Raw genomic sequence first — 27929 nt, 5'->3', positions numbered from 1 at the left:
CTTTTGTCAGTTTATTGCCACCGGTGGTATTACTCGACGTCTAGAAACCAGGCTTGCGAAGGATGTAAGACATTGGGCTGTCCATTGGGCTGCAAACCGATCCCGAACCAGGAATTCCCCAGGTGGCTCTCCGCCGAAAGGAATATGGGGAGAGGTTGATCGATCATGGTCGAACTATCTACAGTACATACATGGTCCATGCGTTGATTGGGCGACAATAGCATTGCCTGCCCGATTGCGACCCGGCCGAACGAGCCCCGTCGATGTGTTGAGGCTAGAGCAGAGTACGGAGTATGCGCATTATCGCATCCTTACCGAGGTGGATGCTGCTACATACATATGTGTGAAGAAAACATGTACATACATCGGACCTTGAACGTCACGGGAGTCCTGCATATGCTTCGCCTCCACCTTCAGGCTCACGATTTCTCTTCTTCGTTGCAGATCCCAAGCACCGCAGTCAAGTCATGATGAGCCAACGAAAAACCACGCCCGACCCCCAACCTATGTCCACATACCCAACTGCTGCCCAAACCAATCTTTGCTGTGAGTTATTATTACCGTACCCAGGTCAAAGTGGCGTTAGTTACCTGCCGTTGGCTTCTGCATCCCCCTTGGTCGATGAAGATCAACGCTATGAAGAGTGATTTTATCCACCCCCGATCACAAGTGGGTAATCAACAGTGGATACAATCCCCCTTCAAACGTTCCAGAGCCGCTCTAGGATATCCTAGTCATTGCGAAATAATGCGCCATGCGGACCGGACTCGAACCTCGATCGATCCAGATCTGCTCCGTTGAATGGATGCACTATGTGGTACAGAGAAGGCCTGGAGATGGCATCCTGTCAAATTATGCCTCTAATATCTACATATGTATCAAAGAGCAATACCTAGGCCGACGGCGTATTATTTGCTAAGATTGCCATCCCCACTCTGGGTCTGAAAGCTTCCAGCGCGGCTCTCCATCCACTTACGGAATTGGATTTGCCCTACCTGTCCAGAAACAGGCGTCAGGCACACCTACCAGGAATCTTTGCCCAGGTTCTCATTTTCATATAATATTCCGGACTCGACCACCCTGCGCTTCTTCATGTCTGCGGATTCGTCCACCTGCACCCGACTTAATTGCTTCTTCTGCCCATAGTTCCCCGTCTGGTCTCACACTTCTCACACTGCCTTCATATATTGGTTTTCATTACCACGGCTGCCCAACGCCTATATACTATTCAATCCTCATGGTGCCTGCTCTCCAACCTCCTTTGACGGCTGTACCAGGAGGCTTCCCGCCACTCTCCACGGCACCTGCAAGTTTCAGTTCTCGAGTTGGTTCAGTTGGCGGTAAACTGGATATTTTATCTCGTCCCAGGTCAGCATTGAACAACCATATCCCAGCCTACGCCATCCTTTTTCCTTCGGACCTATTATTACTTTTGGTGAAGCAAACCGCTCATTTACCCTAACAGCGCAATGGCTCAGCATTCCATGTACTCGGCCCCGGGAAACCCTCCCATCATTCATCGGCAAAGGTACTTCTATACCAGATCTAGTGGTCTTCTTTCTCCCCGGTTCCCAAGGCGCAACTTGATTTCTCATTACTTTTGCTAAGTGATTCAAGGGCACCTTCAGCACCACGAGCGTACGGCCTTGATCACAACCGGCAACTTCTCCTCGGACCCATAGAATTCGATCCTCGACCCCAATACTCTGGACCTCCTCTGGAAAGCCACGGCCATTTTGTGAACCAGCCCATAGGACGTTTGTCCTATCCTTCAGCCGGACATCCTCTCGGACCAATGCCAGTATACCCGGAATGGAACCATCCCTCACACATGCCTCGTGAGGCTCTCCACCATGATGGAAGGCCACTCAACCCACCGGATAGTCCAGAGTACATAGTGGAAAGAAGCAGCCGTCGATCTGCCGATGTGACCCGAGGAAGCCCGCAATACCATACGCAGAGACGGACCTCCAACCGAGATGAATTTGATGGGCCACATCAAATCCTGGAACGCCCTTCTTCACGGAACCTCCCCTCTCGGGAGGAGGAGCTGCCCCAGCTTCCCACTAACCTTGACGCTGCAGACCAGGACAGGATCCTACATGAAGTCAATGATCGCCTGTCCCAATGTGCGTTTGACTTCTTCGCACGGTACCAGTTTCCAATCCCGCTGGAACAGGATAAGAGACGAGTTCAGGTCCCCTCGGATCGTGAATGGAATGAGTGGGTGCATCTCTTGCGGAGATTGGCAACAAGGCGCCGCATCCCCCGCCATGCCCTCCACAATGGCCAAATCAAGCAGTTGATCACTGTTCTCGAGAACTCCTTAGAAATGCGCCACGCCGCCAAGCATAGTTCACGACCTGTCAAGGACGACCGTAACGTGCTGCAGCTTATCTCTGCTGGCACACAAGTGGCCAAGATTCTCAAAGACTCTGATGCCATGCAGTTCTTCGATGCTCTTTATGTTGACACGGAGAAACTGATCCACGACCGCCGTCGCCGCGTAAGATTTGCAAACCCTTGAATCCACAGGAGGAATGGCCACTTTAACACAGTATTCTGAGGCCAATGGATAGTTAATCCTTTTTGTTATTTGCCCGTGGATATTATTGCCCTGGACCAACCCTTTTGCTGTTACCCCTTGATCTCCTACATGAAACCCGTGGAGAGCCCCGCCGTTGATGGGGCTCATGGAAATACCTCTTTGGAATGGCTGTTATTTATCTCATACCCCGCCGCCGATGGATGGATGTTTTCTTGCCCTGGTTATCGTCGGTAGCGATATTCGCTTCCCTCTTTTCATAGTGGATTCGAGGCAACATGGCCCTGCCGGGCCTCGCTTTTGGGTAGATGGACTTTTGCGTCTGGAAGAACGACAACCACACACCACTATGAGCAAGCTTTCCCAAGCCTTGCATTCTCTCGCCTTGATGAGCTGCCTCGAACTAAATGCCCTCTACGAGAGGACGTCATTATGCCTCTTCGAGCAGCATGGATAGAATGGGTTTACGAACAACGATTTAATGTGTGTTCAAGTCTTTGATGTGATTCCACTTTGTTATCATCTTTGAGTTACGGTTTTTATTACGTTGTTATGCTTTGTTATGCGTTGGGTTTGGTTGTCTCGAATAAATTATGTTCGCCTATTTGGTGTTTTTTCTACTTTGAAAACAGCTCTTTTGTTTGTTTTGATGTGCACTTTACTATTATTGAAAATTTCTTTGGCTGAAGTTCCAGTTAACTAATTTCCAAGGTTTTTATAAGTGATTTTGGGCTGCGGAATCCTCCCAGATATCGAAGTTAGCACTCGGGGGTGGAGAATTTCTCCATGATCATGATCAAATAAGAAGCAGCCAAAGCTCTCTCATCTATGTTTGATTTGCGACTGGTTCATATACAGCTAGGCTGGTATTTGAAGCCCTGTACCTGCATCCGCGACTCTTTATTTCTGTCAATATCACCATTTCAATTCGCTCATTGCCACATGTGCTTTATGTTGAAGGTAAAGACTTACTGCGTGCTACAAAATCAAGTATAGCCATCACATATGTAAGCAGTATCGAGATTCAAATATGTAATTGTGAAACTAATATAGGGAAAATGTCATAACCATATTACACAAATGTATCTGATGCTTTTCGATGACTTTATACAACATGAATCCATTGGGATATTTCTACACGGGCATCCTGATTGCCTTGATACTGGGGATAAGTTACTTCGTGCTGCGCCGTGCAACGAACTTACAGTCCACTCCCGGGCTGTTATTCTTCGTAGTAGTTGGAGACTTTGAGTACCTACTCAAAGACTCTGAGGTAGTCGGTGGGATTCAAAATAGTCCTCAAATATCAACAAAAATTGTTTAGATCCGCGCGGCTCTCTTTAGGAAGATATTGTAACTACATGATAATACTCCGGCTCATAAGCGAAAAAAGAACAGATAAAAAGAAAGTGCAATAAGTTATTACGGCGCATTTCTTTCAATATGTATGTGAATCCCCAAGTATTCCAATACTTCACAATAATAAGTGAGTGTCTGAATCTATGCGGTCTATAAAGACTGCAACGAAAGTAAAAGTGAGTGATATTTGCATTAGAAGCAGACATGAGTTGGTGACTGAAGTTCAAGCATCCTTGGAGGATGTGGTATCTCTTACAAGTCCAGGCGTTGGGCTGTTTTCCCTCTTAACATCAGGGCTCCTATCCTTCTCTTTTCCTCTCTCCGTGCTCTCTTTCTCGGCAGCAATTCTGGCTGCCTCTTCATCCGTGGGCTTACGCGCCCAAATCCGTCGTCTGCGTGACAGTTAGCTTTTGTTTATACCACAAAATAGAAGACATGGGGGCACCCACGAGAAGTGATAAATGTGATACTTGGGGTTGCCAATCTCAGCTCGAGCCTTTGCTACATAGACCTGAACTTCTTCTTTGGTCCATGGCTCGGGGGCACCGAACTTGGTGAGCAGATATGTGGCGTATCCATCCATGCCGGTTTTCCACATGTGCCAGTTCAAACGACCAGCTTCCTTTAGCACCGGGTCTTTTGGCCATGGGCCAATTGGCCACCTATACAATTTTTCGTGAAGATCAATGAAGCCCGCCTTTTCGATCTTTTGGCGCATGGTGTCGAGTGTATCGACTGGGCGTCCGGATCTCGCAGCTGAACCGATAATGTTGGGTCCCCAACTCGTGAGATAACTATCCTCCGGCAAGCTGCGGTCATCTGAAAGTACATCACATCCTCCTTCAAATTGTTCAAGCCAGCCACCTGGCTCCAAATTGCTGAGGAAAAGAGCGTTAATAACTTGTTAAATCCAAAACTTAATCGTGGCTTACTCGTAGCACTGCTTGTAAACAGCATCCCACTCAGGCGTGGTGAAAGAGCCAAGCATTTGGCTCAAGTGAATTAGATCAAACTTTTCACGCCACGTCCACTCTTGAAGAACATCATCGACTTCAAGGATACAGTTGGGAGGTACCCAATCAACGGGAGGGGGGTAGAGATCGACGCCACGAACCTGAGCTATGGAGAATAAGTATGTGCCGTTATATTGTATGTAGAATCAGCTCACTTTCAGGAAACATGTCTGCTACATCACTTAGTTCAATAAGCGTTAGCTGCTTTGCATGCCATCATGGTATACTACAGTCCAAATTGAAAAAAGACTCACATTGCCCAGCTACCTCGGCCGGTGCCGACATCAAGAATACGCTAAATTTTATGAACAAAGGTTATGATTTTGCACACAAGAGAATATTGAGTCAGGTATGATTCGACGATACCTTAGGTTGTTTGACGGGGGCCTGAAAGAGTGGGTTATCCGTTTCGGAATCCATGACCAAGGATACTAAATGCCTGACGGTGTCAGTTCGTTTGTTGTGAGCTTGGCGTGACGAAGCCATCGAACTCACCCTGCCTCGAGTGCCTCGAACTGTTGCTCATCAGAAGGGCCCCTATAGTAGAATTAGAGAATTGTGCCGGAAAAAGTGATTGCTCAGGTGCTGTACCAGTATTTGCCTTCCCGAAGAGTTTGATACCTGAATTGAATCGTGTGAGTATCAACAGAAAATCATTTATGCAGTGCTGTATTTCACGAACCGTCGACCGTTATCCATCACTCCCTTATAGATAGCAGAAGCAAGGGATGTAGTTTCTCTATCATCGAGAAAAAAAGCCCATTGGTTAGCCCCCCTATATCCGTAGAGAAGACAACGGTAGAACTTACGACTGGAAATCACTGGGCTCATAATCATCATCGGCTTGATAAAAGTCGGGATCCTAAAGCGACCGGGGGAATCAGATGAGTTTATTAGATCAATGTGCGCGGATTGTACTCACGACCGCAATTTTATCGTTGGCCTCCATCTTGAAGATAGGGCGGTGGAAGCCGGCAAAGAAGTCTTTTGAAATAACCTGGGTTTACAGAGCTAATAACCTGTCAGTTCAACGACCTAGGCAATTGAAATCAAAAGAGAAAGAATGCCTTCAATCACTAATGAATGCGGGGTGCGACTGATGCTTTAAAAAGCAAGGAGAACGACGGTCCAGAAGAGTGGGCCGCACCGGCTGTCTGGGATACCAAATGCAGGTTCGGTCCTCCACTCAACACCATGTGCTCCATTGTTGTCCACCCGTAGAATTCTTTTCAGTGGAACGGGGAAGAAGCCGGCAGCCGATCCCTCCTCCATCAAGCCCAAAACACTGGGACTTTTGTGCAGAATGATACGCTCAAGAGCCACCCCAGCGGCGCACAGATTCCCTAACCAACGCAAGAGCAAGTCTTACCTCTGTGGACGTGCCCCTCGTTTTCACTTCGGAGGGCCCTTTGGGCCATTTTCATATCTTTGGATCGAAGGTCTACAAGTGCCAAGTGGATTGTCTGATTGACGGGTGCGCCCGCTGGACCCATGTGATAAACGACATGATGTTGTGAAGAAGACGAGCGAATCGACAGAGGATTACTAGCTCAGATACCTTTTCCATTACAATCCCATTGTTTCGACGAATGAAATGTTCATGTCTCTCTGAATCGGGGCTTTTGACTCCTCTTTGACACATTCAAAGTACATTGTACATCATGACAACGCACAATCGTGCACATAAACACGGCACAGAGCGCACTGACATCGGTGGGCCGAGGCCTCTCGTTTCTACAAGTTGAAGAGCCACACTCTCGATTGAGCCAGGTACATAAAACATTACATATTCGTCCCACCCTGCCACGTTTTTGTTTGTGCATCGGGTCTCGGAACGTACTTTGGTTCATACTAGTACGAAACGAGGCAGTCCACTAGACTGCCTCGCTTTTGCCCGTTCACCAATTCTTTGTTCAACATAGGATCTACGTTAGAATTTGCCTCGCGAACCATTAATCGTCAGATCTGGGTTTGGACCTGGATCAATCACAATTTTATTAACTAACGTTCAGCTGATCTACAAGCTCTGTCGATCTGATCGGCTAGCTTGCGCTCAAATCCTTTGTCTCCTCTGGTCCGTGGTCGCACCCTCGAATTTTGCACATTTGGAAGTGCTACCAGCTTAGGCATCGTAAAGTTTTCAAAATAATACCGAGTGTTTTCTAGGCAGGCCAAAGAAAAGTTGTAGGGCCATGTCTCCACTGGAATAAGCAGGTGTCTCTAAGTTTACCCCGTAATATAACGTGTACGCTGTGCGCGCAGCTCAACAGGGAATCGGGAATCTCGAGAAGCCATTAATCGTATACCAACCAATTCATGAGGCTTTAAACAACGACTGTTGTGGTGCTGGTTTGCCAGAAGGGCTAACTTGAAGTTAACTAGCTTATTATAGAGTTGTATCCTCCAGCCACTGCTTGGGAGGGGCGGCCAACAATGTTCAGATGTGCTTGGTCTTGTGAATAACAAAGAATAATCAACTGTAATTGTGGTATATCGAAAAAAGGTCAAAAAGTTGCCGGCGCAAACTCGGTAACAAATTTGCGAAGCCTGACAATATACAAGAATCTAAATTGTACCATGGTATTATCTCTTGGTGCGACTGACACCAAGAGTGTAGCACAGAGAGCTTTAAATATGCGTCCCCTTTAAATTCACACAGAGCGAATCTCAACTCTCATCGCTGTCGAACTTCTCACCGGCAACGTGTACAGTGGCACTTTGACGACGGACGGCTTCCTCAAGGTACTCGGGCTTGAGGTTTCCGTGCTTGTCGTAACGGTAAGGCTCCTTAATAGAATGAGTGACGGCATCGAAGACATTCGTAGACTTCTTGAAGATAGCATCCATCTCCTCCAGAGAACGGTAGCGAGTTTCGGGAAAGAAGAAGTAGACACATGGGAACATGAATGCGTTACTGTTTGAATTAGTCAGTTTCCCGAGATCTTTTTGACAGACGAAACTTACATCACAGCGAAAATGACATAGGTCTTATATCCAATGCTGTCGAAAGCAACTGGAGTAATCATCACAACCATAAAGTTGAAAATCCAGTTGGCACTAGTAACAGAAAAAGTATTAGTTACATAGCCAGGGAAGTGATATTGCGGGGAAATAGAGAGATAACGCACCTAGTAGCAAGTGCATTGGTAGGTGCACGGATTCGCAAGGGCACAATCTCGGCGGGATAGAGCCATGTCATTCCAAGCCAACCGATAGCGAAGAAAGTGTTGAAAACGAAAAGGAAAACGGCCTGTCCAATACCAGCCTGCTTATCATTGAGGTGGGTCAGGCGGTAATTACAACCTGCAAGGACAGCCATTGAAATGGACATGCCAGCTGCCTGAGCAAGATGTTAGTTACCCCCGTGGACACGAGAAGGCATTAAAACAAACTTACTCCGAAAAGCATCAGTGGTCGACGTCCAGCCTTTTCAATAATGTAGATAGGGATAAAAGCAGCCAAGAAATACTCAGTGCCGTTACATGCAGTTAGAAGCTTTGAAAGGCTACTTCCACCTAGACCGATTTGGGCGTATAGATCAGGCGCCTTGAAAACACATAAATTAGTATGCTGAATCCATCGACCATTGCGTAGTACTGACATAGTAAGTAATGAGGTTGATTCCGGAGATTTGTTGGAACATCTGGTTGACGTATGCAAGGGCAACACGATGGAACTCTCGGTACTCGCTCATCTTGAATAGGCTTCTGTAGGAACCCTTGTTCATTTCCTTGACGGTCTCCTTGATCGCAATCAGCTCGTTCCGGATGAAAGGATCATCTCGATCCTTCTCGTTAAGTGCTTCGAGAATCTCAAGAGCCTCCTCATCTCGGCCTTGCATCACAAGCCATCGGGGAGATTCAGGGAGGTTGAGAATAGAGATGAAGATGACGACGGCAAACAGAATCTGGAACGCAAGCGGGAATCGCCAGGCCACTTCCTTTTCCCCAATGAATGACATGCCTTTTTATTACATATTAGAATTATGCTTGATCTAGTGGTCATCTGACGAGCATCCTTACCATAATTAATCCAATAACTGAGCGTGATACCACCAGTAATAAGAGCTCCCTCAATCATAACCATCTTGCCGCGATCATGGGCCTTTGATGATTCAGACTGCCAAGTTGGAACTGTACTGGTGTTCATACCGTTTCCAATACCAGTGACGATTCGACCAACAATGAAATGTGGGAGATCGAAAGCAGTTGATTGCAAAAGTGCACCAGTAGCCATAGTGACGCAGCCACAAAAGATAGTCCTTCGTCGACCGAGAGGGTTACCAATGAAAATGGTCAAAATTGCACCAAAGAAACATCCTAGGTTGTATGCTGCGACTGCAATTCCTTTGTTTGTACTGCGCTGAGAGATAAGGGAGGCGTTTCCGTCGATTAATGGATCATCAGGATTGATATCTGGGAAATATTTGGTGAAAGACGGTAAATCAAGAATACCTCCAGTTACACCCTGGTCATAACCGAAAAGCCTTTTTGGAATATCGTTAGCTGCAAAGAAATAGGCATGAAAGAAAACATTGATATTATAGTAGAAGTGTCATACAGGAAATCGAGACTACCAAGAGAACTGATGGCTAAGTTCAGAGCACGGCCTCTGAAGCCGAAGAACCTCGGCCAGTTGAACATGTTGCAACACAGCACGCCAGGCGAGAATCAAAGGAAGCAATTGAGGGCGGGAAAGAAGGATCCGGCAACAAACCGCTTATATAGAGAATCCACAGCTTCATTTACAACACCCCGGATTGACAAATTCAGTAACCCGAGGTGACCGGGGTTCTACACTAGATGAGGATGGCCAAGACACTTGGAGGCCATCGTGCGCAGCGGGGATGAGGGATTCCACGGTAATAGCATTTGGGGGCGGCTCAGCCGTCAGACTGTAACTGGTTCAACTGCCTAGTACTTCGACTTATTGGTGAAAGTGCGAAACACTTGGCGGTGATATGCCACTGCTTGGCAGAGGCATGGCAAACTTGGCGGCCTTACCTTGAAAGGAATTGGTTTTGTTCGTATTCTTTTTGTTCGATTTTTTCATTTGCTGTATCCGGTTTTAGCCGGTCAAACAAGTAAGCTTCCAGAGTTCAGGGAAGTAATTCGAAATGGTGGAAGGCTTGTCGTTGCCTAGGACTGAAGTTATGAGAATGGCCAATGGAAGATGTAGATGTATGGTGGACCCTACCGAATAACCCCAGACTTTGTCCATGGTGACAGATGACCTCTTCGTGGAGATGCTGAGAATCGAACGGAGAATTTATTGCCCAATACCAATCAAGAGAGCCAGCAATCTCTTGGTCATTCCAGAAAATCTTGATGTTGGTCTTCGATGACATGCGCCAAAGGTACCGCGCGTGGGCCACAAGATCGTGAGAAGCCAAGACGTTGCACCCGGGGGTTTTTCTCGGCATAAGCCACGCGAAGGGCGCCTTTTCTTGGCCCTGCCAGAGCATCTGGGGGAATTATCCATTCTGCCCACGGGGAAATGGGTCATTCGGCCTTGGTCCAATGGAAATTAAGGCTGAGCCTCCTGGAAGACCAAAAGCAGCTTGAATCAGGCAATGAAGTACACCAAAGAGGCGCATATTATTTGCGTACTAATGCCAGATGGATTGCTTGATTCTCTTTGTTATTTCTCCGGCGTTCAAAAGTGGTTTCATAGCCCATATGAGGGTGCCGGGATTACAGCGATTGGTTGTTCAAAGGGATACTGCAGTAGCGAGCTTTGCTAAGCTAACTAGAATGGATTTGTTAGTCCTAAGATGCTACCCCAAACACCCGTTAGTCCTCGCCTCCCTCAAGATCGTATTTCCTTTGTCTTTCATTTGCAGCATCTTACGCTAGACCATTCGCATAACATGTGAGGTAGGAGTGGTCATTCTGATTCGACTGGCTGTTTTGAGTATGTATGGTACTATGTAGAGTCGATCGACGTGCCTCTCGACGCCCCGGCGCCCCCGGAGGGCCGTGACATCCCGGCCAAGACGCCTCGTCTTGCGATTTCCGAAGCCGGCTAGGCGCACCGTGGCTCTGGTAGGGAACAGAACTTCCATTCTCTCTCAGCCCGACCGGAGAACCGTCCTCCCCGGGCGCGCCAAATCCCAGCATCCACGGGTGGTGTTATACGTCCGGGGTGGCTGTCTTTAGGTGAAGCCACAGGGACTGGGCATCGTCACCATGCGATACCGCGAAGTCTCCCCTGAAAGGTGCCTCCGCGTCAGAGGCGGCGGGTAGCCGAGATTCTACTACTTGTTGCCAACGCAATCCAGACGGTTTTCGTGTCGTTTCTGAGTCACGGCACGTTCTTGGTCATCTCGGCGGCTGCCGGCACATGTGCCAGTCGGTAATACAACGCAACACCCGCACTGCCGGATATCTCTACAAATGTTAGTTTTTGTGTAGCTAGCAAAGGCGTTTGCGGCCAGGTCCGCATCGTTCTATGGCATATACCTCGGACTATTTCACAGGGTGTCAACGCCCTGCTTTCATCCCAAAAGTAAACGCAGCTAATACTTTCAATCTTGGAAGGGGCCTCGGACCACGAACGCCAGTCAACCAAGTAGAAAGGGAAAAAAAAATATGGAAGGATCCAAACAAGCAAAGTGCGAGGAATAAACCAGATGACACGAGGGAAGGAAAATACGCTTCGGCGAAATTTACCCATGACATATGTGGTTCGAAGCGAACAGTAGCTAGCTGTTTAGCGGTATGAAAGAGCAAGCTGGGATGTGCCTGAGCGGCGTTAATTAGGGCAACGACTGCGGTGGCAGCCCAGGTAGGAAACCCGCATCTGCCACAATTTTCTCTTTTTCGCGTGGGGGGATTGATAATAGTTACTTATAGTCTTGTAGTTAGTACTAACTATGTACTGTAGTACCTAAGTAGACCCAGGGCTAAAATGGGGAATAGCCTAGCAATTAGGGTGCTGAGACGCCAATCTAAAAATGGAGCACCGTTACTAGCGGACGAGGAGTGCGCAGTATGTACATCTCAACGGCATACCAGTAAGGCTACGGAGTATATATGTACACATGTACTATACCTACTCGGAAAAACTCAAGAGACTCCCGAAGAGCATGTGTGAACTTTGATACGACCCCGGGAATTCTGTTTTGATCAATGGTAGGGAAGCCTGACGTCGGTGGATGTAGGGCCAAGAGACTTTGGTAGAACTCTCACGAGGTACTATATCAGAGAACATGGCGTTTCTAAATTCGCTGGCTCTCCTGTAGATACAAATAAAGAGTATATGGATTATTTATCGGTCCCTGTAGTCATGGAAATCTAAAACAGCCTGCGATTCTGTGGCGTGGGAAGAAAACTGTTCTAACCCGAAAGAGATGATTGTTCGCGAGCCTGACGAAGCTGCACGACAAGCTCAGGTCGTGTCGAAATGGTATGATCAAGGACTGTAGGTGGATACCAACAAAGACTTTAATGAAGAACGGAGATAGCTCGGAGCAGTAAAAGGTGGTTTGATGTTTTGATGTGGTGGAGAGAAGATTATTCAACTCGGTGCTGACGTCACAGATCAATGTTTTATAAAATTTGATAGCACAAAATGTAAATTAGTAAGACTATATAGGATGTCAGCCGGACATAAGATAAATCCATCAAAATATTACAGGTCTCCAAATTTATTGAAATATCATCAACCAGCTCTTCCCCTTCAAGCAAACCAAACGGATCTGTCATCGGGCCGACTTATCCGCAAGTGGCTCCAAAAAAAGTCGCCGAAGTCCTCGGCTCGGGGTGGGAATTACACCACCTGAACCCTTCAGAAAATTTTAGGTTGCGGGTCCAGTTCCCAACGGCCAGGACGATCATAGGTACATTAGTTTCTCGATCTGGTTTCCTCCGAGCCGTGGGGACCGTTGCGGAATCTACTCGATCCTATACAGGTTAAGCTTATCCAGATAACGTGGAACTTCTGGAACAAATCTTGTGATGATTTGCGGTCTCCGAAGATTCACCATGTCTTTTTCCCGCGAAGAAGCTCCACCAACTCATCCACTTTTATCGCTTGGAAGACGGCATATCCCAACGGATATGATGAGAAATCCAAGGGGTAACCGTGGCACCGTGCTGCTGTTGGAAATGATTTAAAGGCAGACAGGAACGATTCCATTTTGATTTGGTTCTATCCATAAAACAACCAATTCGATTCAAGATACCCAAGTTCGACCATTCTCCTAATAATACAAAATGAGCGTCACATTTGAAGTTTTCCGCGGATCCCAGGAGGGCCGAATCGTTGCCGACAAGACTACTCGCCAATTGCAGCCCAATGAGGTTTACATCGAGACAACACACTCCGGCCTGTGCGGTACCGACGAGCATTTCTTGAAGTCTGGTCAAGTTCTGGGTCACGAGGGTGTTGGTGTTATCCGTCAGCTTGGACGTGATGTTAAGAACGTCAAGGTGGGAGACCGTGTTGGATTTGGATACACTCACTACGTCTGCGGCACCTGCGACAAGTGCTTGTCCGGTAAATTGCCGAAGAAGATCCACAAAAATAGAACAAGGTACTGACAGCTCCACAGGATGGGACCAGTACTGTGAGAACAAGAAGGAGTACGGCACTCACGACCATGATCTTGGCTCCTTCAGCCAAGGTGTCGTCTGGGATGCTGGATGTGTTGTCCCCATCCCTGATGGGTATGACTCTGCTGATGCCGCGCCCCTGATGTGCGCTGGAGCTACCGTTTGGACCGTCCTGTCTGAATATGGAGTTCGTCCCACCGACCGTGTGGGTGTGATGGGAATTGGCGGTCTGGGCCACTTGGCCATTAAGCTTGCCTCGGCCATGGGTTGCCATGTCGTTGTTTTCTCTAGTTCCGAAGCCAAGCGGGAGGAGGCTTTCAGCTTCGGTGCCTCTGAGTACCATGTCTTCCGTGCTGGAGAGGAACTCAAGGACTGCAAGCCCGTCAACCACCTGCTGCTTTGCGGTAGCGCTAATGTGGACTATTCTTCGTAAGTTGTGATAGTCCGGACGAGAAACTCGATTGAACTTCGCTAATATAGTATCTTGTTTAGCTTGATCCCCCCTGATGGATGTCCATGGATCTATCTACCCTCTCACCGTTGACTTTGCTCCCTCTCCTATCCCTCTCCTTTTCATGAACATCAAGGGTATCCGTGTCCAGGGATCCCTTGTCGCTTCTCGTCGCAGCCTGCGCACTCTCGTGCAGTTTGCTGCTGAGAAGAAGATCGTGCCCACTAAGATGACCTTCCCTCTGAACAAGGAAGGTGTCGAGCAGGCCATGCAGACCCTCCGTGATGGCAAGATGAGATACCGTGGTGTTCTGGTTCGCCAGTAAGCGAATTTTTTCATGTGAAATATGAACGACATTCAAACTAGCATTAGAGACACATAAATGGAGCGATTGGAGTTTACCTTTACACTATCCCGTATATTCATGTCATCCAAGATCCTCGTTGGAAAATTGATCATGAAATCAATTTTATTGTCTAAAACACTAGAGCTCTCAGCTCTGACATATGACGAGTACCATAAATGGTGAGTAGTAGTAGCACCACCCTGGATACCGACCAGAAATAGAAAGGAACTAGGTAATTGGATCGTAAGACCTGAGTAGTTATGCACTGAAGCGAAAGATCATAATAGGGCGAGCCTACTTCGGGTGGACCCGAGCTTCAAGTTGACAGCGCAAGATCAACAAGTTTCCGCGGCTCGGTCTCAGTATGATCCAAATCAGGGCCCCGCTATGTCCACCGAGATCTGTAGTACTGTTAGGACTGTTTAGTAGTCGGTAGCAATCTTGGCCAGGGAGGATCTGGTGAATCTAGGTCTAGCTTGTACTCCCATTTCTATAGTATCAGCAAACCTCGAGTGAAATTATGGCTATCTAATCGTATAACAGAGTATCGACTCTATAGTATTAACTCTGAGAACCCAGTTAATATCTAAAGGCAAGTGATCAAGCTGAACGCACTTTGAACTGAGGAGCGGTCTTCCCCGTTACAACACCAACCGTATTCCTAACCTCCAAAGTATGGAACTCCGCCAATTTGCTCCTCATTTCAGTCTCTCCAATACGCAACTGCTCCAGGACCTCCGTCACCGCAGAATAAAGAATAGGAATGCTACCATCCTCAATCTTCACGGCAATACCAATACCACCGTGAGCACCAAGTTGCCTCGTCCATTTGGACTGCTTCACTCCAATCCCATAGCATCCATCAGCCCCAAGCTTGCCAATGACTTCGCCTTGGAAGGCTTTCATGAGGATAGTGCAGAATCGTCCTTCACCCCCTACATTCTCAGGATACCGAGCCATAGCATTGAAAACACGACTCATGTCAGTGACTCTGCTGGCATGATCTTCTTTCCCATTTGTAGCAGATAAATCTTGACTCGCAGCCGTAGCGAAAGAAGAATACATACGCGCGAGACAGTTCAATGGAAAAGCCGGTGCAGGGAGATTACATCCATCAAGACCCCATTTCGATTCCCCAGGCTCCAATCCACAAATATCATCGACATTCCTCCTAATACGTTCTTGAAGCGGATGATCCGGTAAATGATAACTTCCGATATCCGCCTCCAATGCCTTCGCAGCGGCAATCATACCAGCATGTTTACCGGAACAATTACTGCAAACTGGCGTGGGGGTGAAATCAGCTTTAATCCAGGCATGATGGACGGTCGATGAGACGGGAACGTGTCCGCCACATTGGAGATCTTCTTCTGAGGCGGAGATTGAGGAGAGGATTGCTCGTGCTCGGGAAATGTGGTGGTCTTCACTGCTGTGCGAGGCACACATCAGTGCTAGATCGGCATCGTTGAGATGATATTTTTCCAGGGCCCCGGTTTCAAGGATGGTGAGGGCCTGGGCGGGTTTTGCTGCTGATCTGGCTAGAGTGATTCTATTTGGATCTCCAACGCTATATAGGAGAGTGCCTTCGCTGTCGACGATGGCGGCGTGAACTGCGTGGCGGTTTTCCACGACGCCTCCTCGGTCTGTGACTACAAAACCTGTTGATAGCGGGGTTCGCATTATCTTGCGTATGAGTGTTTGATAGGTTGATGTGAGACAAGGGATTGGGCCAAAGGTCATAGACTTTTAGATTCAAGATAGACTTTGATCTTGTTTCTTTTTTTTTTTCCACGGCTCTTTTCACGGTGGCGGGCCGCGTTAGGAAGCTCATTTGCGTGTTGATCGGCAAAGTCCGACCGCAGCGAACGGATCTCGTCTATTTGGATTTGGACTGAAAAGTCGGATATAGAAATGAAATAATACGTGTCTGATAATAGAGTGGAATGGAAGATGGGACAGAGATAAAAAGAAAACCGTGTATGTCTGTATGTGCTGTGTGTGTATGTAAATGATCGAAGCTTCTAATTGCCGGAAAATGAAAAAACAACTCTAATGTGCAGGCTGTATAAAAGGAAACGCTCAGAAAACAAATTTTATCCCAAAACGCCAATATTAATCGCTCAGTGATCGCTCCAATGATAACCCAATATGTAATCATTAAATGGCCGTATGTATGATCAGAATGTGTGGGAATAGATAGCAAGGAAATGGTGAAGGAAATGGGTGAAGACTAGAAGCTGAACAAACCAGTACGCTTCTTGCCGTAAGGATAGACGACGAGGGCAGCAATGAACAAGCCAACAGTGATACCAATAGCAACCTGAATCATTCCGAAACCAAGACTGGCGACGGAAGTTGCAGACAGGCTACTACTTGAGGAGCTATTGCCGGAGGTTTGAAGATTGTGTCGGACTTCATCGGCATATTTAATGCCGGCGATGAGAGAACCACTTGAGGCCAGACCGGAGGGCACAAGCACGAAGATACCCGGGAGGATAGCAGTGGCAGCATGTCCATGCCACAACCGGCTGTATAAATTACCGAGAACACCGATGGTGAATGCACCAACAGTATTGGCGACCTCTGAGTTGGAGCCGAGTTTAGTTGTGCTGAAGTAGTTGGTGATATATCCTGAGACGGCAATGACAACCATGACTGGCATTTGCTTGAATTTGCCCTGATTGACAATGGCGAGAAAGACGGCGTAGATAGCAACAAAAGGAAACTGTCGTGCGTATTCAGATCCGTAGATACTGACATTGGAACATGTAGATGAGGATGTGGCATTGCCATCCATGAGACCATATATCGTGGTGCCCACAGTAATGCCATATCCAAGGAAGAGTGAATAGATAATAGCGTAGACCATGCGGATCGACCCGGCGATCATTTGATGAGATTGCAGTTCCAGACTGCTACAAAGAACCATGAAACCAGGGAGAATAAGCGCAATAGATGATTGAGCCATGGCAGAGAAACAGAAGAGCTCTTCGGAGGTTCCATTGCGGGTGACTTTAATACTTCCAATAGCTCGCGCAATAAAGGAGGTCAGCACGGCGGCAGTGACTTCAAAGACGTTGGAATAAAGAACAGAACGCGGGGCAAAGACATGCTGCATGAGACCAACTAAGCAGCCTAGAAGAAAAATGATCGGCATGTCGATCGGACGTGCTTTGAAAGCGAAAGGACCGACAGTGGCGCTAGCTAGACCATACATCAAAACAATCATCCACTTGTTGAAACGTGGCTTTCGCTGCATGATCTCATCTAGCTCCTGAGTGGCTTCCTCAACACCAATCATATCATGGACGACATTCTTGTAAACGTTGTGAGTATCTGCAAGGCGACCGAGATCGACACCTTGAACCATGCGCACTAATTTGACCTCAGCGGTGCGAGTGACTGGATCGTCGAAGGACATCATCATGCAACCCGGGAGATACAAAAATTGACCGGAAACCTCGAGTACGCGAGCAGTCATCTGCATGTATTCCTCGAGTCGGTGAGTAGGTGCACCGTAGCGCATAAGCGCCCGGCAAAGCTGCATGATATATCGTTGACGAGCGAGGATCTCGGCAATATGTACAGTGACCCGAATCTCATCTTCTAAACGAGTCTTGCGCTTTTTCTTGTATTTCTTGCCGGGCTGAACAGGTGCTGCGATTCCTGGTAAAGTCGTGCTACTGAGGTTCATAGAGGCGTCGACGAGAGACGAGGTAGATCGGTGTGCAGGTTTCTTGTACCATTTGATCTTTTCCTTGCGAGGAGTGGCAGCGCCAGAAGGAACGACAGATGCGGGGACTGACGGTGAAAGCGAGCCCTTCTTGGGGGTCGTTGCACCGGAAGAGAAATGAGTGTCACTATCCGAGTCATCGGTAATGACACTCTCCGGACGAGATGAGCTGCCTGTCGAAACGGCCTGAAGCTTCAACAGCTGGGCAAGAATACCGCTGCCGCCAGCCAACCCGCTTGATCGTCGACGCGCGAATCCACGCAAGACGCCCTCGGGAGTGGTCTGGCCCGACCGTTGGTATGCGCCGCGCGGCTTACGTTTGCGCTCTTGGGCCTGGGTCATGGTTCGCACCAGTCGATGAGCCTCTGCTGTTGGCGCGGCCTCAATGGGTTGGACGCCACTCTCCAATGCCTGAAGCCGGTCGGCATCCTGCCGGGCACGCCGTGCTTGCAATTCCTCAAGTGGAATACCATTGTCGAAATCATCGGGGAAGTAAGAAGCATTCAAAGCCTCACCTTCATCGGGAGGACGACCTAGACGTTCTGTAAGGCGAACCGTTTTCTGGCGCAGTAGCTGACCAGCAGCTCGAAAGCGCTCTCTTGCTGAAGCAGTTCGCTCCACGAGACTATGCTTCTCATTCTCCGTGGGTTCTGCCACATTTGCATCCTCATCTGGTGTTCGACCGCCTGTCAAACCGCGAGAGAAAGAATGCGTGGGGGCTGGCGGGGTGATGCTTCCGGACGGAAATTCTGGAATCTCCGGCGGTGGCAACAAAGGATGATGTGAGGCATCGGATTGACCGGAGAACACACGATGCGAGTCATTCTGATCGGCTTCTTGATCATGACCATGACCATGAAGGAATTTCCCACTCACAGAACGACTGATGGAACGAAATCGTACTCGTGGGGATCGAATTGGTGGTGGGGTGGGTTGCTGCGGCTGCGTCTGCGTGTCATGCAGCCCCGCCTCGTATTGATGAACATCTGCAGTAGCTTCACGTTCAAGACTTTGTCGAGACGATGGATTGAGTGTAGGACTTGAAGCAGGAGGTAAAGGGATCTCGTCAAACTCCTCGGTCGGGCTAGGATGCGGATTGGTAAGGATTGGAGAGGACATGGAGCGAGAGTGTATATGAGGACCAGATGGTCCAGAATGAGTGGAGAGGAAAACGATAATGGAAAATCAAAGAGGTTGGAATATGGATGGAATGATAAAACGAAGAGGATCAAGGAGGCAAAGAAAAGGGAAAGAAAAGGGAAAAATACAAATACAAAAAGATCAGCAATGAAAGCAAAAGAGAAAAAAAGAAGACAAGCCGGAAATATCAAAGTGTCGAACAGCAGTGGAGACGAAAGCGATCACAGGCGGATACAAATGGAGAAAACCCTTGGGATGGACTGGAGATAAACGAAGAAAGTTAGTATAAAATCAAATCAAATAAAAATAAAAAATCAAATAAAAAAACATCCGATAGTCTAGAATCAGATCGACCGGAGATCCTCTATCAACTCTTAGTTACAATTAACTACAGTCTATTACTGTATACTCTACTCTACTCTACTCTAGTATGTACTTGTACACTCCTCTCTTCGTCCACCGTCCACTTTTCTCTTCTTGTTGCCTCCTCTCCTCCACTTCAAACCACAAACCACTTCAACCACTATCAACTTTTCTCTAATTCAGTCACCCCTGACTGATTTAACCGTTTCTACCAATAATGATGCCTAACTGAGCACACGTACCACCGTGCATCAATCACCCTTGGCCTATGGTGGGTCAAGTGGCGAGCTTGGACCGATTCTTCCGATGGTTCGTTCCAGCTTCTATCTCTCCTTTCTAGCGTCGTGCGAAGCCTAATACGATCTAGCCCTCCCTCTAAACTCGGTTTAGCTCTATCGCTTCACGCTTTTCGAGCAGAGAAAAAAGCCGGGATTTGGTTGACCCTAAGAATGCCCGTGCTATCTTTCGCATCCACAGTTGGGCACAACCAAGTTTTTTCTTCTTGTCTTGCTGCTTTGCGTGCTTTTCACAGACCTTTCGACGGAGATCCCGGCATGACGATCACAGGCTCCACGGGAGTTTCAATGCAATCTGCGATAGCCACCTCCTGAGCTCAGGAAGCTGATGTGGATTCTTCGCAAGGAGGCATGACAGCACATTGATCCACCATGATGGGATTATCCAGCCATTACTACTTGTACAGTACAGTAGTGTACAACAACATTTTGACAAGTGGAGACAATGATAGACAGGGAGTTTTCAGCCAAGCGCCCCGGTTATACATAGAAACAAGGTCCACTCGCCGAGAAAAAAAAAAAGGAAACATTGGAAAACAGACTGTCCTACATTACGAATTGCCTAGACATGACAAGAAGAAGGGAGGGACTGTATCCCCTCCAACTATCAAAGGAAGTGGACCCCTCGACGAATCGATGCCAATTCTTTAACGCCTATGATGTGATGCTCAAAAGTCCAGAACGCCAATCTTTCTCCCTGCCCCTCGTCACAGATTGCAGACTTCAGATCTCACATTCGTCGTGCATGTGCATTTGCCTCTACGAATATATCATCCATCTGATACCTTGGCGCATTGATGCATGGATGCATGACATATGCTATGCAGGAAAGAAGAAAAGAAAAACATGGCAATGTTGTTTATTCCTCCGAGCGCTTCTTATCGGGCAGTGCCCAGCCATTCAAGTACCCTACACTCGCATTTAGATATGTCGCATATCCCAACCACGCGTAGTACGGAGTCATCAACCAAAAGGCCGTGCGGTCGGTGGTCCACCAGTTGGCCAGCAGCAGCGTCACGTTGCCGACCAGGAGGGCCATATCGCCCAGGGCCGTGGCTGGCCGACCCACTCCGAAGAACAATGGCATCCAAAGGAAGTTGAGAGCAAGTTGACTTGTGTACAATGCCTGGGCCGTTTCGTTTGCATCACGAACCGCCAGTGAAACCGATGAAGCCGCCGTCTTGGTTGCGTGGTGCGCGGCATATCCCATCATCCCATACAGAACGGTCCAGACAGGGGCGAAAAGCCAAGCCGGTGGGTTGAGCGGTGGTTGTCGCAAATCGCGGTAGGTTTTTTGTGTCTTATTCCCTGTATATGCATTTTCAGTATGAAAGAATCCCAGGATCCAGTGTGATTGAGTGCGATGCAATGCAATGTAATTGCCATGGGAAAGTCACTCACGGTTGACAAGCAGCGCAACGGCCGTTCCACCGAGGACTGGCGTGGCGATCGACAACAGCGGTGAGGTAAAAACCCCTTGAGGGAGTGCAAATGACCACGGCATAGTCACCCAATCTCACGATATTTCAATATTTTTCTGTTTGGAAAGATATCCCGAGGTGATTTTTCTGCGGAGAAACCAGGAAATGCGGCTTTAAAGCGCGCGCGATGCCGGTCGATCGCGATCTGGCGATTTACACTGTCACTACGTCACCGGTCATGTCTTTTGCCGATGGAGCGAGTTACATACTTCGCTTAGACAACGAATGTCTTGTTTACTCGGCAAAAGGTCACGGTTGCAATAATCGACTCTTGATGTCTCGATATGGACAAAATCATTACCCCAGGTCCGATTGTTGATGCCTAGTTGGCCAGAAGTGCGTCTTTGCTTTCACATTCTAGAGCATCCCGGTCATCTTTGTATGACTTTGCTCGACGGGGACTTTTTTTTTCAAAATTCTTGTCTATCTGCTCTAGTCTTTCTCACTAGCTTGTTGAAACGAACGAGAAGACTGCTAAGTGACCGATTAGAAGAGACCAGCGATATAAAATGTTGCAGAAATGACAACAGGGAGAGAGTAAAAGTGCCTGGTTTAGTTGGGCACCGGCGACTTTATTCTTCTTGATTGAAGTCGAATTTGCAGTCTAGGGGATGCTCTTGCGTCTTCTGTGCCTCCATGGATGGGGTACAAGTGAGAAGGTGGGCTCTTGGTTTTTATGGTGAACGTTGGAATGCGTGACGACTAACGGAAGTACCTGAAAGATCCTATGCTCGTAATTGAGTACAGACTACCCTGGTCTGAATACATCCAGGATCTTGCATCCTGATTAATAGTTATCATCCATAGACGGGCTCATCGGTGATCTACAGAAAGACAACACGGCCAGCTTTCACATTTTAGAGGGCGACGTCGACTCCGACCCCGGACTTGGAATCCCCGGATACTATGACGGCCCGTTCTATAGTTATTACCGATTCCCACAGACCTTTTCCCCTGAAGATGCCGATGAGTCGGATACCTTAGAAGCGTATGAACTACTGTACGAGACGATCTCATCCCATGGCCCTTTCGATGGTGTGCTGGGATTTTCACATGGTAGCACATTGGCCGCTGGGTTCCTCATCCATCACGCAAAAGAGCAAAAGAAACAACAACAGAATCAAACTGTATTCTTAACAAGGGAGCCCAATACCTTATTTCGCTGTGCTATCTTTGTCAATTCCCTGCCACGCGACACAAGCAGCGTACACCGCTGGATCAATATTCATGGACTCATTCGCTCTATATCGAAATACGCTTGGACTATCAGCTGCTTCTCTGGATCTGGGGACAGTAACAGATGTTACATATCTCGCCGCAATCCAAGAACTCGCAACCAAGAGGGCGAAGCAGGGGCTTTAAGGCATGGATACGAAGACAATTCTGTTGCTTGTCCAGATGGCTATTGAGCAGCTACTAAGTATATGTGCAAACAACTCTCAAATTATAACTGGACTGGGCGTGTGGAAAGAAGGACAGTCGTTGGGAAATTTTGACGCTCCGCTCTTTGCGCATTTCCGGAGACGATTCCGCTCTGATACAGCTCAAGTGGTCTGAGATGCGTTGCGAGCATCGAAATCGCAGAGTGAGGCTGTCCCTATTAATTTTGAGTTTTTTAAGCGCGAGGATTGCTTCGCAACTGGGGATATCCGTGGATAGAATTGATCCTGCCAACCCGTTGTCTGAGTTCGGAGTTGACTCACATGTGGCGGTTGAATTAAGGGTTTGGATCAATAAGATGATGGAAAGCGCTGTTTCGATTCTGGAGATTTTGGCGAGTGATTCGGTTCTGCAATTGGCTGGTCATATTGTCAGTAGATCTATGCTCATCGAGACTCGTGTTGACATCTGATACTTCTGGGTTGAGCTTGATATACAAGGAACATAGGTACAAGCGTTTCAAAAAAGGTCTTTGTCTGGTAAATAGTCTATTAAACATGATAGTATTAAATTCTTTTGGTATTGAGAAGTGGCTTCTGATAGCATCCTGCGATGCATATTGGATATCCGTGGTCTGTCTATCATTTCCGTTCTCATGTCGATACAAATTTGTTCAGATTAACGGTAACGCTATCACTCTGCTTTCTTGGAAGCCTTGGTCCGCAGCTTCATCAGCGCGTAGACCAGAGCATATGAGCTTAAAGCGAAGATAGCAACAATGCCGACGTCACGCCATCCATAGTAATAGTCCTTCAGATTGATGGTGTACAGATAATCCGAGCCTTTGGTGTATTGACAGACACGGCAGCTCTCATTAGCTTCGGGATTGACAAGATTCATCCGAGCACCGATCGTGCTCATGTACTCTTTAAGGTATTCGCCACAAGTGCTGCCACTGGGTGGGTTGAAGATGGCAAACTCGCTCTCCTTGCACTTAACATCGGTCTCCCAGACATCAAAGACAAGCATGCTGCCCATAAGATAGTTAAATGGGTTCAAGTAGTAGATCCAGTAGCGCCAAAATGCCTGAATCTGGGCGTATGGCACTAAGACACCACAGAAGGAAACGAGAGTACCGATGATGAGAGGGTTGATCAAAGCAGCGAATGTGGCGTTAGGGGCGTAGGCAGCGACGAATTGACCGATTCCAGTGTATACGAACTCGTAGAGCAGCATGACAAGGAAGGTTGCACCAGCTTTGTTGGACTCACTGGGGAAACCAACTGTGTAGTACCAGCAAACGAAATACAAAACAGCACAGATGCACAGGTAGGGTAGCTCAGAAACAACTAGTGCAGTGACGAAGGCCACCCAGGAATACATCTTTGACTTCTTCTCGCGCTGTTCGTATATAGAACGTCGTTCGATGAAAAGGGGTTGCAACTGGTTAATCACACCGGGGGCAACGAAGATGAAGTTGAAGATGGTGAAGAGACGAAGCTGCATATCACCGACACCATCGCCGATCATCCAGAAAGAGAAACCGTTGAAAAGAGCAGAGCCGATATGCAATGCAAGTTTGTTGTTAACATAGTCTGTATTGCGGAAAAGAGCTGTGCTCATACGAGTAGTCACCAGTTTAGTCTGTTCCCAGAGCGAAGTGGCGAATTCGCGGCCGTCATCGAAAGTACCAGGAGGATTAGATGAAGCAGTACTGATGATATTCTCAAGCTCCTTGAAAGATTTGGTATGCTCAGGAGACTCCAACCAGACCTGGTTCCAATCACGACCTTGGCTGAGCTGACCAGATACAACATCAATCATATGTTCGGCAGGGTTTGTGTTAGGCGGACAGGGGGCACCATAGCGAGAGAAGTAGTTCTTGACAGTATTACCATTTTCACCGATATCTCCGAAGTAAACTGTTTTACCGCCCTTAGCAAGCAAAAGCAGAGTATCGAATTCGGCGAACAGCTGAGCAGAAGGTTGATGAATTGTCACGAGAACAGCTTGGCCCACATCTGCTAGTTTGCGAAGGAATCGAACAGTGTTGTAGGCAGATTGGCCGTCGAGACCGGAGGTTGGCTCATCAAGGAAAATAAGAATACTTGGCTTGGACACAAGCTCGACACCAATAGTGACACGCTTGCGTTGCTCGACACTCAAACCGGCACCAACATAACCGACTAAAGTTTCGGCAAGATCATGTAGTTCAAGAAGATCGATGATGGTGTCAACATACTTCAGCTTCTCCTCGCGAGGAACATCACGGGGTTGACGTAACAGAGCAGAAAACTCAAGAGATTCGCGAACAGTAGCAAATGGTTCTAAAACATCAAGTTGCTCACAGTAACCAGCAGAGCGCTGGAATGAAATCGGAAGCTCACGGCCGTCGACCATGATAGAACCACGAATAGTTCCATCAGTCTTACGTTGAGCAAGAACATCGAGCAGCGTGGTTTTTCCAGCACCGGAAGAACCCATCAAAGCACCCAGCATACCTGGCTTAACCCATCCGTAGACATTATCTAGCAGGACACGATCCCCAGTAGGGGTCTTGACTGTGTAGCTGAGATCCTTCCAAGTAAAGACGGATGTATTGCGAACGAGTTGCTGGTCGATTTCCTCCTCAGTCTGTCCACTCTTCTCAACTGGCGTCTTGGTCTTTCCCTCCACCTGGGACTCTTCGTCCTGGGTCGGTTTCAGGGATCGCTTGTCCAAACGTTCACGGGGAATGACCAGACAGCTTCCGCTCTCAGCAGGAGATTGCCAGCGGCAAGTAGCGATAACAGTAACACCGACGAACAAAGCCCACCAGGCCCAGTTGATACCGAAGTTGCGCCAGAGGTGTGCATGGCTGTAAGAAAGCGAGCCCAGATATTGTTCGCCAGTGACAACAGTAGCGCCTACCTGAGCACCACCGACGCCAGCACAAGCTGCATATGTAGTGTCTTCGTAGCCGGGTCCCATAGGGATAAGGTTGTTCCCAACGCAAGGGATGATCTTCTGTGTAAATTCATTCGAAAGAAGAGCCTCGAAGCCGTAGGCAAGAGGATCAATCCAGAAAATCCAGCCCAGCCATGGATGCATCTTGGGCTTCTGAATCATATAACCAGTGTACATAATGAGAGCAGAAATGAGAAATCCGGAAACCTTGGAGGCGCCATCGAAAGTAGTGAACAGCGCGCCGATAGCTCGGAAAAGAGCAGTCATAGCCTTTGTGAAATTGTAAGCAGCATTTCAAGAAGAGAATATAAATTGGGGATCTTACCATAGTAGTAGCAAATACCAAGATCCAGTATGTAAAGAAGGCTCCGGCAGACATTGTCAAACCGACCATGAAGTATACAACAAGTGCAAACATACTGATCTGGAAGAGAAGAACGGGGATATCGGCAGTGATTTGAGCAATGCAAAAGGCGGCGGGGTGAAACATAGCAAAGCCCTTATGTTTAATCAAGACAGGACGGCCGTGGAATGAGTCTGTAACTTCAGACATGGCCAGCAGACTGTGGTAGAGTAGAGAAAAGAAAAGAGCACCGGATTTGACAAACAAACCCCCCCGAGTTGTCAGGGGCGTTGTAGAAGAGCGAACCAGCGATGAGGGCTTGTGCCAAAGTAGCCACTTGTTTGATAATGAAAGTGGCTTTGTCACCCCAGATAATTTGATATTGACGAGAGATACAGGCTTTGACCTGTTCAGTAAAACTGACAGTCAAGGGACTATTCTTTGGGAGCTGGTTCGAGCTCTCAAATGCGACACCATCCTTGAAATCTTGAGTCCTTTGGAGAGCAATATCAGAGGTAGGATAGTCGTATTCCTTCTTCATATCGGTATATATAGAAGACTTTTCATACTCTGCACGCAGAGCCTCCTTGGTACGAGGAAAGCGATTCTCATATCCTTCGCGAATGCGACGCTCCGTGGGGACAGTCACGCCCGAGAGAAAATCGGCGACATTAGATCCCTCGCGGCAGATGAAGCCAGCCTCCTCCATGAATGGACGGGCCTGCTCGCGAGGCCCGTAGTAGACTTGTTCACCCTCATCGAGAACCAAGACTTTGTCGAAAAGATCGTAAATACCATTGCCTGCCTGGTAGAGTGTAACAATAGTGGAAAGACCCAAAGTATCAGTCATCGCACGGATAGCCTTGGTCCATTCCAAGGCAGTACTGGCGTCGAGGCCACGAGTACTGTTATCCCAGCAAAATACAGATCCACGAGTTGCAAGACATTCAATGATAGAGACACGCTTGCGCTCACCACCAGATACACCGCGGACATATTCGTTTCCGACCTTGGTATTCTCGGTGTGGGAGATGCCCATTGCTTCCATGAGAAACTTCTTTGAATCGTGGGCGTAGGTTGAGGCGGAATCAACGCCGTTGGGAAGCTTGTAAGGAACCTTCAAACGGGTAGCGAAGTCCATAGTTTCACCAACAGTGAGGGTTGGGAAGAAAAGCTCCTCCTCGGTGTTCATGACGATCTGTCCGCGGTAATTCTTGGCCTCGTCTGGCGTAAGCGAACCGAAACGCACGTCTCCCTCAACGGACTTGTATCCTCCACGGTGATTAGACAGCATCTTGAGTAAGGTGGTACAGCCGGAACCAGGGCGACCCAGTACTAGAAGCATCTCACCGGGTTTGACGCAACCATGGCTGTCTCGGAGGATGGTCCGTAATGGAGGCTTATTGCCGGACTCTTTGATATGCTTTGGGATGTTGAACTGGGAGAAGAAGTTCTCATTGACGGCGGCTTCGGAACTAATGACGTCGACATTAAGATGTTGCCAGGTCACACCCAGTTCCTGGGGCTTAAATCCAGAATCTAGATCCCGTTGATGTTGTTCCTGGACACGAGATAGGAGACTCCAGTCGTTATGGAGGCTAGGAACAGGGCTGCCTTTCTGGCTAGTTTTATGGGGGGGTGTCTTCGCCGTAAACAGTGACAGCAGCACTGGCAGTTTCATCCTGAATATCATCCACCGACCCAAGATGGGCTGGGGGATGCAGGGAACCCTCCATGTTTGCTATGATCACGGAATTTTGTGGAGGAGGGAAAGACGTGAAGAGAAACCGACAAATCTATTATTGGGGGGGAGATCTTAGGTTCTTTATACAAACGCAAACCGTTTTACACCACAGCCAACCACTCTAGATTTCCGCTTAGTTTCAGAAAGGATAAGCCTAATCTGCTCTTCCAGTGAGTCAATCCCGTCGGTCAATGCACCAACCGAAGGTCCGAATCCATTGGGATAAATAGTATC

General features: G+C 47.9%; 10 protein-coding genes across 10 annotated transcripts; 3 read left to right on the top strand and 7 right to left on the bottom strand.

Annotated features, from left to right (window-relative positions):
- Positions 1 to 1237: 1237 nt before the first annotated feature.
- N7469_003974 (uncharacterized protein) lies at positions 1238 to 2527 on the top strand (the record flags this gene model as incomplete). The annotated part of the gene is made up of 3 exons (XM_056642894.1): positions 1238 to 1368; positions 1466 to 1528; positions 1618 to 2527. 3 exons carry the CDS (start codon positions 1238 to 1240, stop codon positions 2525 to 2527), a joined length of 1104 nt encoding a protein of 367 aa, XP_056502306.1.
- A 1600-nt stretch (positions 2528 to 4127) lies between these two features.
- N7469_003973 (class I SAM-dependent methyltransferase) lies at positions 4128 to 5866 on the bottom strand (the record flags this gene model as incomplete). Its single annotated transcript, XM_056642893.1, has 11 exons — positions 4128 to 4296; positions 4354 to 4782; positions 4837 to 5023; positions 5073 to 5098; positions 5172 to 5212; positions 5284 to 5356; positions 5413 to 5454; positions 5509 to 5538; positions 5600 to 5656; positions 5727 to 5779; positions 5840 to 5866. 11 exons carry the CDS (start codon positions 5864 to 5866, stop codon positions 4128 to 4130), a joined length of 1134 nt encoding a protein of 377 aa, XP_056502305.1.
- A 155-nt stretch (positions 5867 to 6021) lies between these two features.
- Positions 6022 to 6335, bottom strand: N7469_003972 (uncharacterized protein; the record flags this gene model as incomplete). The annotated part of the gene is made up of 2 exons (XM_056642892.1): positions 6022 to 6260; positions 6287 to 6335. 2 exons carry the CDS (start codon positions 6333 to 6335, stop codon positions 6022 to 6024), a joined length of 288 nt encoding a protein of 95 aa, XP_056502304.1.
- Positions 6336 to 7584: 1249 nt separating this feature from the next.
- On the bottom strand, positions 7585 to 9560 carry N7469_003971 (sugar porter family MFS transporter; the record flags this gene model as incomplete). Its single annotated transcript, XM_056642891.1, has 7 exons — positions 7585 to 7831; positions 7882 to 7974; positions 8046 to 8257; positions 8314 to 8463; positions 8519 to 8880; positions 8940 to 9403; positions 9478 to 9560. 7 exons carry the CDS (start codon positions 9558 to 9560, stop codon positions 7585 to 7587), a joined length of 1611 nt encoding a protein of 536 aa, XP_056502303.1.
- A 3573-nt stretch (positions 9561 to 13133) lies between these two features.
- On the top strand, positions 13134 to 14248 carry N7469_003970 (NAD(P)-dependent alcohol dehydrogenase; the record flags this gene model as incomplete). The annotated part of the gene is made up of 3 exons (XM_056642890.1): positions 13134 to 13416; positions 13472 to 13901; positions 14101 to 14248. The coding sequence occupies 3 exons, from the start codon at positions 13134 to 13136 to the stop codon at positions 14246 to 14248; spliced, it is 861 nt and encodes a 286-aa protein (XP_056502302.1).
- Positions 14249 to 14869: 621 nt separating this feature from the next.
- Positions 14870 to 15949, bottom strand: N7469_003969 (asparaginase; the record flags this gene model as incomplete). The annotated part of the gene is made up of 1 exon (XM_056642889.1): positions 14870 to 15949. One exon carries the CDS (start codon positions 15947 to 15949, stop codon positions 14870 to 14872), a length of 1080 nt encoding a protein of 359 aa, XP_056502301.1.
- A 550-nt stretch (positions 15950 to 16499) lies between these two features.
- N7469_003968 (threonine/serine exporter family protein) lies at positions 16500 to 19121 on the bottom strand (the record flags this gene model as incomplete). The annotated part of the gene is made up of 1 exon (XM_056642888.1): positions 16500 to 19121. The coding sequence occupies one exon, from the start codon at positions 19119 to 19121 to the stop codon at positions 16500 to 16502; it is 2622 nt and encodes an 873-aa protein (XP_056502300.1).
- A 1539-nt stretch (positions 19122 to 20660) lies between these two features.
- N7469_003967 (TspO/MBR family protein) lies at positions 20661 to 21305 on the bottom strand (the record flags this gene model as incomplete). Its single annotated transcript, XM_056642887.1, has 2 exons — positions 20661 to 21109; positions 21203 to 21305. The coding sequence occupies 2 exons, from the start codon at positions 21303 to 21305 to the stop codon at positions 20661 to 20663; spliced, it is 552 nt and encodes a 183-aa protein (XP_056502299.1).
- A 613-nt stretch (positions 21306 to 21918) lies between these two features.
- N7469_003966 (Serine hydrolase FSH) lies at positions 21919 to 22691 on the top strand (the record flags this gene model as incomplete). The annotated part of the gene is made up of 2 exons (XM_056642886.1): positions 21919 to 21933; positions 22077 to 22691. 2 exons carry the CDS (start codon positions 21919 to 21921, stop codon positions 22689 to 22691), a joined length of 630 nt encoding a protein of 209 aa, XP_056502298.1.
- Positions 22692 to 23355: 664 nt separating this feature from the next.
- Positions 23356 to 27632, bottom strand: N7469_003965 (putative ABC multidrug transporter; the record flags this gene model as incomplete). Its single annotated transcript, XM_056642885.1, has 3 exons — positions 23356 to 25878; positions 25934 to 26171; positions 26221 to 27632. 3 exons carry the CDS (start codon positions 27630 to 27632, stop codon positions 23356 to 23358), a joined length of 4173 nt encoding a protein of 1390 aa, XP_056502297.1.
- Between the last annotated feature and the right edge of the window lie 297 nt (positions 27633 to 27929).

Source organism: Penicillium citrinum, assembly GCF_028827155.1.
Source record: "Penicillium citrinum strain IBT 23319 chromosome Unknown utg000003l:1.0-4596430.0:1.0-4598250.0, whole genome shotgun sequence".
Classification (NCBI taxonomy): Eukaryota; Fungi; Ascomycota; class Eurotiomycetes; order Eurotiales; family Aspergillaceae; genus Penicillium; species Penicillium citrinum.
Note: the sequence above shows the minus strand (reverse complement) of the source record. Positions and strands in the feature narration are given on the sequence as shown.